The sequence below is a fragment of the Somniosus microcephalus genome, chromosome 8 (genome assembly GCF_052327205.1).
Source record: "Somniosus microcephalus isolate GS21.2 chromosome 8, FLI_Smic_1.0, whole genome shotgun sequence".
NCBI classification, from domain to species: domain Eukaryota; kingdom Metazoa; phylum Chordata; class Chondrichthyes; order Squaliformes; family Somniosidae; genus Somniosus; species Somniosus microcephalus.
In genome coordinates this window covers 49230296-49245295 of record NC_140994.1, presented here as the reverse complement: position 1 = coordinate 49245295, position 15000 = coordinate 49230296, and the positions used below count along the sequence as shown (strand labels likewise).

Here is a 15000-nt window from a genome sequence, read left to right as displayed (position 1 = left end):
GTTCTGACAATTTCATGAAACTCCGTAGAAGTGTTAGATTTAATTGGAGTTTGAAACTTAGTCCACAGATATGTTATGTATAGTATATAGATTTTTATTTGGAAAAAAAGGTTTCTTTCCTTACAATTATGTGCTGCATAATTGCAACGTTGAGGCAGTGTGACATAGGTGATTGTGATGTTAAACTCAAAGGTATCACTTTGGCAGGTCCTGTATGCTCATGTTTTTCTTTGGAGGCTATTTTGTGGTTTATATCCTGGTCCATATATTCTGGTATATACTATTTCTTATATTATCCAATAGTACAGGAAACTCTCTGGTATCCGGCACCAACGGGACCAGGATGGTGCCGGTTGATTAAAAATTCCGGATGATGGAGAGGGTTATCTACCGAGGCTATTTTTAACAAACAAAGAGTCAGACTCCTGTTATTGAGGTGTTCGGACTTCTGACAGTGCCAAGAATCCGAGTAGTGGCAGTTTGGAGAACTACCCCCACTGACTAACTCGGCCACCACGGGAGACTCGGACTCTGACTCGGCAACATTTCCGGGTATTGAGGTGTTTTCGGAATATGAATTTTGCCGGTTAATAGAGAATTCTGGATATTTAGGTGCCGTTTAAACGAGAGTTTCCTGTATTGTATTCCCTTTTACACTTTGTTGTTTTTGATTCCCTTATGTTCTCCCTTTATTTCCCAGTTGAGGTCATTTACAGCCACCAAGTCCCCGAGAGTTGGAACAGTCGATTGACTGCTAGCCCCAGTGTCAGCTTGGCTCAGATGGTAACACTCTCAATTCTGCACCAGAAATTTGTGGATTCAAGCCCCATTCTAGGACTTTAGGGCATAATGTTGGCTGATACTTCAGTGTAGTGCAGAGGGACTTCTGCATCTCGGAGGTGCTTTCTTTCGGATGAGATATTATCCGAGGCTTTGTTTGCATGTTCAGGTGATTCAAGTGGATGTTAAAGAACCCACAACACTATTCAAATAAGCACAGCGAGTTCTGGTGTCCTGCCTAATATTCTTTCCTCAACCAACATCACCAAAAATCATCAGTCGTCTCATTGCTGTTTGTGGGACCTTGCTATGTGCAATTCGTTGTATGTGAAGCGCTTTGGGATATTCCTGAGAGATGTGATGAGGCATTATATAAATTGATGTTCTTTCTGACAACCCTCATTGTTGCTTAGCAGTCAATCTGACAGGAAATGTGCCTGCAGTGGGTGGGCTTATAGTGTCAGTTCTTCCAACTAGCTTAAGGTGGGACAACCTGCCGCAATATTGCTTGCCTGAGAACGGATGTAACTTTTACTCTATCACTCGGGTTTGCCGAGTGCTATTTAGATCCGAGACTCAAATCTCGCAAGAGCACAACATTGATATGGATCAGGAAGGCCATTTGGCCCATCCATCCAGAAAACATGTAATCCATCATAGCACTCAACAGTCTCTTCACAGTATTATATAATAGATGCAGAAGAGGAAGGCCATTTTAACTCATCCATCTAGGAAAAAATAAAACTACAGTTCCCCCATCACAGCATCCAGTTGATTCTTAAATTATTCCTTGGTTCTTGCTTCCACTATCCTTTCCAGAATTCTATTCCATGTGCTGATCAGTCTGTCACGTGAAGAACTTCCTGACATCAGGCCTCAATTTGCCTTTCACTAGTTTGAACCTGAGCCCGCTTATCCTCTCGTCATTGTAATAGGAAGTAGTGTTTTGGATTTACCTTTTATATTTCTCGATAAGGTTGCCTCTTCTCAAGGCTGCAAAGCCTCGTTTCTTCAGTCTTTCCTCATAACTCTGATGCTAGTGATCGGTCTTGTGCGCGTCTCTGCACTGCCTGTAGGGCTTGAATGTCTCCTTTATGCAATGGACACAGGTCTGAAGGTGGATCTTGGCAAGAGCACGATACAGTTTAATCAGTAGTTTCTTTGACTTGTACTCTCCTACTTTGGCAATATAGTTCAGCACTTTATTTACTTAGTTAATTGCTGCTCTTTAGTGATTTGTCATGTTGAGCACCAAGTCTGCTATTACCCTTAGATTATTTTCAACTTTACGCTTAGCTATTTTCAGATTCAGATTTCAGATTTCAGAATCTACAGTGCAGATAGAGGCCATTTCGGCCCATCGAGCCTGCACCGACACATATCCCACCCTATCCCTGCACTGACACATTAATGAATTCAACTGCCGCTCTAGTTTGGTATCATCTGCGAATTTGGTCGGTTTGCATTAAGCTTCTGCATCTAAGAGATTAATGTCAATTAGAAACAGTGGGGATCCAAACACTGATTCCTGGGGCACTTCATTCGGCACTTCCCACCACCCTGATCACTGCCCTAACAAGTATCTGCTGCTTCCTATCCTCAGTAAATTTCTTATCCATTCCCATCACTTTCAGCTCAAGTAGCAGCCTTTCATACAGAATTTTGCCAAAAGCCTTTTTGGAAATCTATGCATACCCCATTGTAGGGCTTTCCGAAGTCCATTTGAGATGTCACGTCCTCAAAAAAGTCAAAGCAGTTGGTCAGGCTGGATCTTTCCCTCCAGAATCTGTATTGGCTGCTGCTATTTACTTTATTATTACATAGGTAATCCTAAAATTTACTCCAAATTGATTCCATTATTTTACCTGGGATTGATGCAAGACTGATTAGTGCCTCCAAAGTTTCTGATTATATTATTCTATCTGGAAGTCCATTCCAGGTGTACTCTTTTGATTGGACCAAAAACAAATTATCTGTAAATTAAACAAACTTTAAATAAACCTTAACAAATCAAATCAAAATTTGGTTGTCTGAATTTATTATGTAGTCCACCGCTCGCAGAAGTACCATTCCAGGTGTAAATCACTTTGTGTGAAGAACGTCCTGATATTAGTTTAAATTCACTTTTCAGAAGTTTCAAGCTCCACCACAGACTGGGGCTCATAATCTGGAATGAGATTCCAGTGCTGTATTGTTGGAGGTGCTGTCTTTCAGAAGAGATGGTAAACAAAATCCTTGTTGGCCTCCTCAGTTGGATGTAAAAGATCTTGTGGTATTATTTGAAGAGAAAGGAGTTCTCCTGATGTCCTGGCAAACTTTCCCTGGTCAACCTTCAGCACCAAAAACTGATCACCTACTCATTCATTTATTCATTATCTGCTCATGGGACCTTGCTATGGACCAATTGGCTACTTCATTTGTCTACACAACAACAGTGGCTGCACTTCAAAAGTAATCCATTGGTTGTGAAGTGCTTTGGGATAGATAGCAAGTTGTTTCTTTAAAGGCATGGTACCTTGAAGAATGTTTGCATTTGCCTCTTTTGTACAATTTACTATCATATATACATTTATAAAGTCCCCATAGAGTCACTTCCCCTCATATTTGAAGAGTGCAGGTTGCTCCATTTCCCCTCATAGCCCTATCCTCTGACATAGCGATGTGGTTCTTTGGATTGTCTTCTCCAAGGCTTGAATGTCTCCCTTTACCACCTAGTGAGAAAAGTAAGCTCTCAACTGCCAGTACTATCAGGTCGCTGATTTTATGGCATTTTTACACAGCTGTTGCTAAATTCCAATTACTAGCACTGTCACTTATAGGAACTAATTCTTTATCTACAAGTTGTTCAGAGAAACAGGACTCTAGTATATTCTTTTTCTTGCTGTCACCAGGTATGTGCAGAGAGAGAGGAAAAAGTGCTAAATTCTAAACAATGAAAATTTTGACTTTTTTTCCTCAATTACTAGTGCCATGGAGCACAAACAGTTTAAACATCAAGCCAGCTGCATTTCTAAAGAGCTAATCTATTTCTCCTTTGACCAGAGGGAAAGAAATCATTATTACATGATTAGTGGCTTTAGTTAGGCAAAAAGCAGCAGTAGCAAGCAAGGCAGCGAGGATGAGTTGTATTAATTACCTAACACTTGCTGGCAAGATAATTTTATCAGCGATTTGGCCACTGGAAAGTTGCAGCTTTTGATAAAAGCTGATAAGTCCTTAGTTACATCAAAACATTGGGGAGAGGGGCAGTGTCAAATGAAATGCATCTCATCAGCTTTTCAGTGACAAACCAAATTCATTCCTCATGTAATTGATAACGGACTCAGCCAATTATTTCACACATTACAATACACAGAGGTCCCTTTTACAGGTTTTGTGCTGCTGTAATTAGCTATGCTAATATCTCCTTTATTGGCCCTAATATTGCTCAACACCTTTTGCCATCCTGAAACCCACCAGAGCCTCATGGCTTGTCAGGATAGCTGATTATTGAGAAGGATAGCTTTAATCAAACATAATTGCAGTTAATTTTTCTCTCCTGCTCTCGTTTGCCAGCATCTAATGCCATAGACTCGTTGATATTCCATTAAATTACAATTAAACAGGCTGCTTTGTTTCTGATAGTCTGAACAACACCACAAAGTTCTGTAGCCATTTAAGAGTGCTGTTTAGTAATAATTGCTTCCACACTCACAAAGGAGCAATTTACACAATACCCATGTAGAATTTAAACAGCACATAATGTAATGGATATTACACTTGAGTCTAACACTACAATTAAAATGATTTTCATCAGATAAGAAAAGAGCTCTTGCTAATCAACTTCATAAAAGTAAAAATAAATGAACCAATTCATAGTTCAAACATGCATCAATTGAAGTGGCTGTGAAAATGACATGGAAAGACCAAACCTTTAGCTTTTGTGAATTAGTGTTATTTGTATCATTAACATGCCTCATACACAAGTCATAAGCCATATTAGTGTATCAAGGAATTATGGGATAGTATTTGTGTAAACAGTGACCTGTACAAAAATATAAACTGTTCATGGCAACTACAACATCTGCGGATGATTTTATTTTAATAAAAACATCTAGCGTCTATTACTCTTCTATAAATCCCTGCTTCTATTTGGCAAATATTTAAATTCCACATTTGATTGTCTTTTCTAACCTCAATTAAATATTTAAAATATCTGCCATAATGATCATGACAATAGTGTGAATGCTAAGTTTGGTGTTAATGAACACTATGTTGATCTTGAATGGACTGCAATATATAAAAGTGCTCAAGAAAGTGGAAATTCCAATTTGGCATGTTGTAAGGAATTTATTGAAGATTAGAGAGGAGATTTCCAAATGAGTTATATTGGCCAATAAAACAAAAAACAATTCAAAGACCTCACAGTACACCCATTTCCCGTCCCATATTGGTGGGTGGCATTGTTTTGCAGGGGCAGCAGATCAGCTTGAACTAGAGCCTACCGTCAAGCTGGAGAGAAGCAGAAGTAAATAAAGCCCATATTTCAAGCTTGATTTACTCTAAAACCTACTGTGAAAGATTATGACTCTTTAGGGAAATAAACACAGGGTCAGAGAATTAGTGTACATAATGGTCATTTTGATAATGGGCCAACCGATGCAACCTTAAACATACTGTACACAATTAAGCATAATGCACTAATGACAACACAGGATTTTTATCACCTCTCTGTGATCAGCAAATCTGTGTTTGGCAGTAATAAAGAGTTTATTGGTGCTGAAGTCAAAGATTTTCTGCCACACAAAAAGATTTTTTTTGTTGTTGCTTTCAACACAAGCACAGAACATCCTCTGAGCACTGGTGGCTGAAAACACAAATTCATGCAGGCTGTCAGATATCACCTATGAAGTTCCTGTTCGAAGAGTAAGAGAGCAAATGACTAGAAATTCCTTTTGACTTCCTGATGCCTGGTACAGCCAATACCCCCTAAGAGACCAGCACCTTATGCCCAAGCTGCCTTGCTACATACTTGCCTGACAGTTTCAGATCAAAAAGTTATAGGGGCGCTAGATGCTGACTCAATGCAGGACACAACCCAGAGAAAATTTACCAGCTCAACGAGTAAATGTTGTCGTTACTGGAGCAGGTCACAATGAAAGGATACCTGTATCGTTTTGCCCAGGCTTCTCCCAAATAGGAAATGCTTTGCTATTTTTCAGTATTGCTAGACCGTGTGAAAATGTACAAAAATTAACTTGAGGATCCCTGATTATAATCGCTCACCATTGGTGGCCGTGCTTTGTGTTGCCTAGGCCCTAAGCTCTGGAATTCCCTCCCTCAACCTCTCCGCCTCTCTACCTCTCTTTCCTCCTTTAAGGCGCTCCTTAAAACCTACCTCTTTGACCAAGCTGCCCTAATTTATCCTTATGTGGATTGGTGTCAAATTTTTTGTCTTAAAATACTCCTGTGCAGCACCTTGGGACATTTTACTACGTTAAAGGTGCTATATAAATACAAGTTGTTGTTGTTATCCAACAGCAAAAAGGCCATGATCGCTTCTAAATTTGGTGATGGCATGGTATAGTGGTTGTCACTGCTGCTGTACAGAAAATTTGGTTCATGTGCTTTATTAGTGACCTTGTGCAGGTATTGACAAATTAAGAGCAATATGTTATAAAATATTAGGAAATTAATTTAAATGCCTTGAGAGTTTGAAACTGTATGTAGTATGCTGTCTCTGATGCTCCAAAGGTGAACAATAATTTTTTTTTTAAATGCTTCAAGAGACCATCAAAATATTTCAGATTGCATAAAAGATTCATTTATGTTGTTATATGTAAAAGATGGCAGTTAAAGAGGAGGAACATTTGCTGATGAACTGTCTTCACCCAGTCCCTCACAGATGACATTTGTTCAGAAGATTAGCCAGGTTGTAATGTGCAGCATAATTGCCCTGTGCGTATGTCCCCGAAGTGAAACCTAATTGCTTGACAGGCCCATAACTTTGCTGTATGCTCTCACCTTGTTAGGTCCTATTCTGATGTAGTTAAAATGAAGCATGGCCGCAGGTGTGTGTAATTTACCTGGGTATTGACTTTGCCTGGTTTAATTGCAGAGTAGTTGTTAGTAAAAATTGGTGGGTGGAATATCAAGTGACTTATGTTGATGGCAGATGTGCATGCAAGGGAAACTGTGAACGATATATTAATGAATAATAAAAGGTGTACTACAAAGGCAGCAAAATATGTGAGCCACGCATACTAATGCAGCTTTTTGTTCTTTATGACGATCTTATTTATTCACCCATCAGTTAAAGCTGCCATTCGCTTATTCTTCTCATGTATTTTTAATATTTTTGTGTTCTATATTTAATTTTAGATTCTTCTTAAAGTTTTTTCTCAAGTGCAATCAGAACTGCTTGAAGAATGCAGGAAATCCAAGAGACATGCGTAGATTCCAGGTAATTAAACACAAAAAATGTACTTTGTAATGGGCTCTTAATTTGTTGGGGCTTTTTTGGTAGATATCTGTTGTTTGGTATAAAACAGACAATTGACATTTTTTGCACGCATTTATTTATTTATTTTCTCCCCTCTTTAGACCGGCCTATGCCATGCACTATTTCTTGACTGAAAGGTTGGACAAGTGACCTGCTCGCAGGGCTCTGGCAATGACTGTGTGTAATCAGCTATAAGAAGGTACAGGAGAGTGGCCCGGGTTAACACACCTGCCGATTTTCCTTACCTCCATTTAGCAACTCCCAAAACAATCCAGCAGAGACCAGAAACTCTGTGTGCAGAATCACAGGCACAAACCCGCATCCTATAACTCCGTAACGGAGTATGTTCGTGCATGAACCTGCTGTACCATTGGGACACCTCGTGTAAAAAAGTTTGAAACAATTTGTTAGTTCTAAAATAATATCAAAAATATTTAACTTATATCCATCAAATGAAATGCTTTAGTAATAATGCTCGTTCAATTTAAAAAAGTCTAATTTCTTTGTGAAAAGTGTTTATTAAAAAAAACAGAATAGTAAATTCAATTCAAATTATTGGCATTTGATTAAATCAATTGCTAATTCATTTGTTAAACTAAAAATACCATTAACATCGATCTCTGTTTAATGCATGAACATATCTTTGATTGTTCTTTATAGTAGATTTATAACAGTGAGTTCTTTGACAAACATACTTTTTAAAAATTAATTCACAGATGTGGGCATTGCTGGCAAGGCCAGCATTTATTGCCCATTCCTAGTTGCCCTTGAGAAGGGGATGGTAAGCCACCTTCTTGAACCACTGCAGTCCATGTGGTGAAGGTACTCCCACAGTGCTGTTAGGGAGGGAGTTCCAGGACTTTGACCCAGCAGCGATGAAGGAATGGTGATATATTTCCAAGTTAGGGTGGTGTGTGACTTGGAGGGAAATTTGGAGGTGGCGGTGTTCCCATGCACCTGCTGCCCTTGTCCTAGGTGGTAGCGGTCGCGGGTTTGGGAGGTGCAGTCGAAGAAGCCTTGGCGAGTTGCTGCAGAGCATCTTGTAGATGGTACACGCTGCAGCCATGGTGCGTCGGTGGTGGAGGGAGTGAATGTTTAAGGTGGGTGCCAATCAAGTGGGCTGCTTTGTCCTGGATGGTGTCGAGCTTCTTGAGTGTTGTTGCAGCTGCACTCATGCAGGCAAGTGGAGAGTAATCCATCACACTCCTGACTTATGCCTTGTAGATGGTGGCAAGGCTTTGGGGAGTCAGGAGGTGAGTCACTCACTGCAGAATACCCAGCTTCTGACCTGCTCTTGTAGCCACAGCATTTATGTGGCTGGTCCAGTTAAGTTTCTTGTCAATGTTGACCCCCAGGATGTAGATGATAGGGGATTCGATGATGGTAATGCCATTGAATGTCAAGGGGAGGTGGTTAGACTCTCTCTGTTGGAGATCGTCATTGCCTGGCACTTGTGTGGTGCGAATGTTACTTGCCACTTATCAGCCCAAGCCTGAATGTTGTCCAGGTTTTTTTTTTACATTTTATTTACAGTTAATGACATTACAGAGCTCAGGTCTCAGCTCTTTGTACAAAGTCACAAGCCATCATTCCCTGCAAGGCAGGGGTCCCAGTCTCTTCAAGTTGGTGATGTGATCTCCAAGCTTCTTGATCATCTTCACTTGTTCATCCAGATAGTGGGTCTCCAGGAATTCACGCAAATGAGGGTCGGCGTTCCCAGTGGAGAGTTTGTACAGATCCGAGTGGAGCCTCCTGCTCCCCCGGCCGAACAAATGAACTGTTAAGAAACTTAAAAACTTAAATTAATTTTTAAAACTTTAAAACTTATCAAGTTAAATTAAAATCACATTGGCCGGGGTGATGATGCACTCCAGTCCCCGCGGCGCCCACCGGTCTCGGAAGGCCTCAAGTGTGCCGGCAGACACCGCGTGCTCCACCTCCAGGGCCACCTGGGCGCGAACATAGCTGCGGAAGAGAGGCAGGCAATCGGGCCGGACAACCCCTTCGACTGCCCGCTGACTGGACCTATTAATGGCCACTTTGGCCAGGCCCAGGAGCAGTCCTACGAGGAGGTACTCTGACCCGCCCGCTCCCCTCCGCACCGGGTGACCGAAGATCATGAGCGTGGGACTGAAGTGCAGCCAAAAATTGAGGAGCAGCCCCTTCAAGTACTGGAAGAGGGGCTGCAACCTCTCACATTTCTATGTATACATGGAACACGGACTCCCCTAGACCGCAAAAAAGGCAAGTGGCCTGGGAGTCTGTGAACTTGTTTCAAAGCTTATTGCACGGGCCTGCTCCGTGCAACACCCTCCAGGCCAAGTCCCCAATAGATAAAGGGAGGACTCCCGCGTAGAGAGCCCTCCATTGGGGACCTCCGCCTCCGCCGGACGGCAAGATTGCACACCAAAGCGTGTCCGGATGGCAGGCGAAGATGACAAAGTGGAGAGTGTGCAGGAGCAGCCCGTACAGGAAACCCCTCCGCACAGAACTAAATGGCACGGAGGCCATTTCCCCGAGACGGCTCAAGTTGTGAGGCGCCGGTTCCCGAGAGGGGTTTCGGGGCCGCGCGCTGATGAGGAATTCCGTCCGAATGGGGGTCAGTTCAGACGGGACCGCCCCATGTGCTTGAGCCTCCTCGATACACCTAGTGGAGTCAGGGCCCAGTGCCACTTTCAGCATCCTGATGGCATCAGCCACACGCCAGACGCTGGCCTAGGACAGGCATTGCACCAGCTCCTCCGGCGCCAGCTCCTCCGGTGCCATCCAGCCTGCTCCTCCGCCATTGAGCAGGTCCCTGACCCTGGTCACCTTGCCAGGCACAGCCCAGCCCTTCGCCAGCCACCCGATCCAGCTGTCATGGAGGTGTGTTGTCCAGATCTTGCAGCATGCGGGCACAGACTGCTTCATTATCTGAGGAGTTAAGAATGGAACTGAACACTATGCAATCTTCAACGAACATCCCCACTTCTGACCTTATGATGGAGGGAAGGTCATTGATGAAGCAGCTGAAGATGGTTGGGTCTAGGACACGACACTGAGGAACTCCTGCAGCGATTTTCCTGGGGCTGAGATGTTTGGCCTCCAACAACCACAACCATCTTCCTTTGTGCCAGATATGACTCTAGCCAGTGGAGCATTTTCTCCCTGATTCCCATTGACTTCAATTTTACTAGGGCTCCTCCTTGATGCCACACTCAGTCAAATGCTGCATTGATGTCAAGGGCAGTCACTCTCACCTCACCTCTGGAATTCAGCTCTTTTGCCATGTTTGGACCAAGGCTGTATTGAGGTCTGGAGCCAAGTGGTCCTGGCGGAATACAAACTGGGCACTGGTGAGCAGGTTATTGGTGAGTAAGTACCACCTGATAGCACTGTCGATGACACCTTCAGTCACTTTGCTGATGATTGAGAGTAGACTGATGGGGCGGTAACTGGCCGGATTGGATTTGTCCTGCTTTTTCTGGACAGGACATACCTGGGCAACTTTCCACTTTGTCGGGTAGATGCCAGTGTTGTAGCTTATTGGAACAGCTTGGCTAGAGGCAAGAATACAAAAATTTATAAGAAAAATGCAATGTTCAATGAGTGACACTAAAACCAATAAAAACTAATATAGTAAGAAAGGTACTTTATTGAAATTTGATTTTATGCCCAAGTGCTAAGTCTTGGACAGTGTTGCCTTTATTTAAACTCAAGTGATCCTACTTTACAGAATTTCATTTTGTAAAACAGAGTAGTTTGCAGATTGTCGTACAGTCAGTCGAGATTTCCTAGGGAATATTATTGCAGCAGTTTTTTTTCCTATACGTTTAAACGTATTTGTTCATTTAACTGGTTAGCACGAGTCTGTGCATTGTTTTCTCTCTGTGCATTGGAGTAGTTACAGAATAAGGGAGCAGATGGTACCTAATACAAATTTCTACATTTCTTACAGGAAAAGGCAATTATTTAGTGAAAATGATGTTCGGATAAACCACATTTCTGTTTTCATTTATCTTATTTGAGGACTAATGTAATATATCCCAAAAAGCAACGTGGTTAACAGGCCTTACATGAAAATGAAATTATTTCCAGAGTAGAAAGTTTTAACTGCATTGTCAATAGACTACTAAATATGGTGGAGTCTAGTATATGTTCAGAATCAGCAGTAGTAAGCTATGAATCATGCTATCTGATTATGGTTTTGAGAAAGGTGTCTGTGGTTAACTATACAAGGAGACACATTGTTGCCACCTTGAAGTGTAACCAAATGTATGAGCCAAAATGATTGAGCAGAAGAATTTTATAACAGGGTAAAAATTCTCACTGCAAAAATGCAGTAGTGTTTCCATTTTTCATGCATCTCAGATACATGGCATTGGTGATATTGATCCATTGATGTGGAGCAGAAGGTCAAACCTAGAATGAGTGGAAATGTCCTCTTTGTCTCACTGAAGACTAAAAGAAGCATCAGTCACCAGTGATCTTGTAGTCGACAGTGGAGACACTAGGCACTAGAAGGCCTTTCTTGGGTCTCTTCAGCTAATCTCCCTGCTTCTCAGAAGGTTTAACTGGACTTAACTGGGTGTCAGACCCTAGACAATCATTTTGCCGATTTCACTGCCTCAGCACCTTTCTTGAGATGCACTGCAGGAGCATGAAGGAATATCGCATTCCTTGTTTTGTGCTGAACTGCACACATTTCCTCAGTCAATGACCTACATATGATGACAAATCAAAGATGGCTGTGATTTGACACTCTGGCCTGACTTTCATATCCTGCAAACCAAATCTGAATTGTTATCAAAAAGCCAAACCGTCGATTCTCGTTCAACATAATTATACTGAATTATTATATAATATAGAAAAAAATAAACTTTGAATATATAGTTTTTAATAGTTATACATTCGAGTCATTGATTGGCACAATGACTGTCATTTTGGGGTAACGTTATTACTATACAATTGTTTGATTACCTGGTAATGCAGCAAATACTATTCAGCTAAAACAATGGAGGCAATAGCAGCACATTGGTAAGATCGAGAGGTGGCGTTTTATATCTGAACTAAATCCATGAATATTAAAGGTTTTTCTTAAACCTTCCAAGAACCACAAATATAGAAAAATGTTTGTGCAAATTGATTTACATAACTTCTGTCAGCAGCAGCTCAATCCAATAATGCCAGCATTATTTACACTCAAGTCAGAACATTCCAGGGCTTGCTCCACGCCAACCCCAGGTTAGAAAGTTTGACCCCGGCACAATGTCCACGCTTTGTTGCTTGAGAGTAATGATTCAAAATTTTGGAGCTCATCACAGTGGTTAGAACTGGATGTTCTTACTCACACAACACGTGGCACTTCCACTGTTAGGAACGCATTTTAACCTTTACTTAATATATGTTTTAAAAAGGCATGTTATTGTGGTTATACAATTCTCTGCATTATGAATTTAGGGTATCGATTAAAATAGGCAGTTACATCAAGGCAGATTCTACAGGCAAAGAATCATTTCAGAAAACTAATACTTCCTGCTTCGTTCTGAACTTTAAAGCAAGTGATGGAATTTCCAAAATAAATTTCACAGAAGCACATTCTAGCATTTAAAGCAGGGTCATGCATTTTGTATGCTTTCCCTTCCACTTACTACTAAGAAGCAGCTGGAAGCCCGAGAAGTCTCTATCCATCATCTATCCTATGGCCAGTCCCTGAACCTGGACACAGAATGAAACTCTTTCACTCAAAAGGGGAAATTCCATTGACATACCAGGGTCAATCACCATCAAAATGAACTTGAGAGGGGCTTATTTTTCACTGATTGAAAACACTTTCACTATTCATATTCAGCCCTTTCTTTTCAGATGCAAAAAAGTTCATTATTAGTGATTAAATGCAAGTGGAAAATTGACCTGGGATAATTTACCAAGAGAAAGCAGGAAAGCCTACTGATTTATTAAAGAGTTTGTGGTAATTTCAGAATCCTTGCCTCCTTTCATGTGAACCCATTCTCAAGTGAGGTAATTCTAATTAGATAAACTAGTTAATCAATATATCAATAGATCAATGAAAACAGCAACTATTTAAATGAGTAGCTTGAGGGGTGTTTTAGGGCCTGATAATGGTGAGTAGAATATTCCCATGAATTGCATTCATTTGTTAACATAATAGGCAGATTAAATTGTAATTAGTGTGGCGGGTTTTTAAGAGACACAATTATAAGAGAAAGCTTTTACAGAGGCTGCATGAATGACAGGTATTTATAGCGACTACATAAACTGTTCTTGAAAGGAGCATCTTTATTCTGGCACCACTCCACACTCTCAGCAAAGACAGTTTAATTTAACTGTAAAATAAGGCCCTTGTATTTCTTTTCAGCTCATTAAGGTGTCAGCACTTTGCAGACTTTTTCCACAATACTGTAACTATTCCCTAACTAATGTGTTCTTTATTCCCAGGTTGTTATATCGACAACAGTTAATGTTGATGGCCATGTGCTGGCTGTCTCAGACAACATGTTTGTACACAACAACTCTAAGCATGGAAGGCGGGCTCGCCGTCTTGACCCTTCAGAAGGTACGGCCCCTTCTTATCTGGAAAATGGTAGGCATACACATTTTACATTGCGCCTTATGATTTGCAGAAGCTTTTTTTTCATTACATTTTATGTTTCTATTCTTTCAGTAATACAATCTTCAAGCTGCGCTTCCATTCAAATAATGGTCAAAAAATATTTCCGAACAAGTTAGTCAACACTACCATTTTACTTCATCACGAGTCTATTTACTTCCCCGTCTCTTGAATTTCATTTTTTTTATATCACCGAACACTTTCCCAGTGAAACCACATCATCTTCAGTTTCTTTGGAATAGTTCACTTTATTTTATTTTGCTAGCAGCTTCCGCCATTGCTTTTATTTCTTTCTGGCAACTGCCTTGCCGTGGTCAGCAGCACCGAACTCCACTGGCAGGTTGAATTTGTAAGTTACAGTGATGGTTCAAAAAAGAACATGATCAAATCTGTAAAGAATTTACTGTGAGCTCAGTTTCCTGTTGCTGGGCCCTGCTGTTGCGGATGAAAACTGTGAGGTTTGCATACGAGAAAAGAACTGCACGAAAAATGTTTTTCTTCTAACCGATTATACATGACTGACTAATTGCCTGGTTCACCTGCAAAGGGAAGGTAGAGCGCAGAGAAAACTAGGGAAAAGTGACTTTGAATCCAGGGAATTGCTGAAATCTGGAATACAATGGACGAAAACTGACTCTCTGCCTGCTCCAGTCACAGTGCATTTGATGGGAACTGCAAAGTAACAGGAAGTCTTATTAGATTGGGGAAAAATGCACTTATTTGCCTTATTTGATAAGGGTTGTGGCTTTTTTGGGGAGAGGAAAATGCATTGAAGAAATAAAGCAGACTTGCGTCTCAATTTTTTTCAAGTGTAATGAAAAAGTGAATAATGTTCTTTGGAACAACACCAAATACTGTATTCATTCGAGACTCCCCTAAGACATTTTAATAAATAAGTTTGCCAACTAAAATGGCAATAATGAAATATTAAGAGATAATGATGTGTGATGTTTCATTTGATAACAACCAAAGCCTGGTATACCTAATCATGAGTTGCCCAGAGAGGTCAATGGGTAAATGCCCCACCTTGCTTGGAGTCATGCACACTAGAAAGGCCCCAGGTTGCATTGGTCTGTATTGAATTAGCTGACCTCAGCCAGGGCAGCTGGGTGGACACCTCAGTTGGTTT

General features: G+C 41.1%; 1 protein-coding gene across 6 annotated transcripts in view; it reads left to right on the top strand.

Annotated features, from left to right (window-relative positions):
* The window catches only part of ebf3a (EBF transcription factor 3a), a 115128-nt gene that overhangs the window by 67870 nt on the left and 32258 nt on the right, over positions 1-15000 (top strand). For 4 of the 6 annotated variants that reach the window (XM_085994691.1, XM_085994693.1, XM_085994690.1 and 1 more), the window contains exons 7-8: positions 7141-7222; positions 13700-13844. In XM_085994691.1, coding sequence (XP_085850817.1) covers positions 7141-7222; positions 13700-13844 — 227 coding nt within the window. Of the gene's footprint in view, positions 1-6896; positions 7009-7140; positions 7223-13699; positions 13845-15000 lie in introns of those variants that run through there. The other 2 variants (XM_085994694.1, XM_085994692.1) reach the window with 2 other exon arrangements.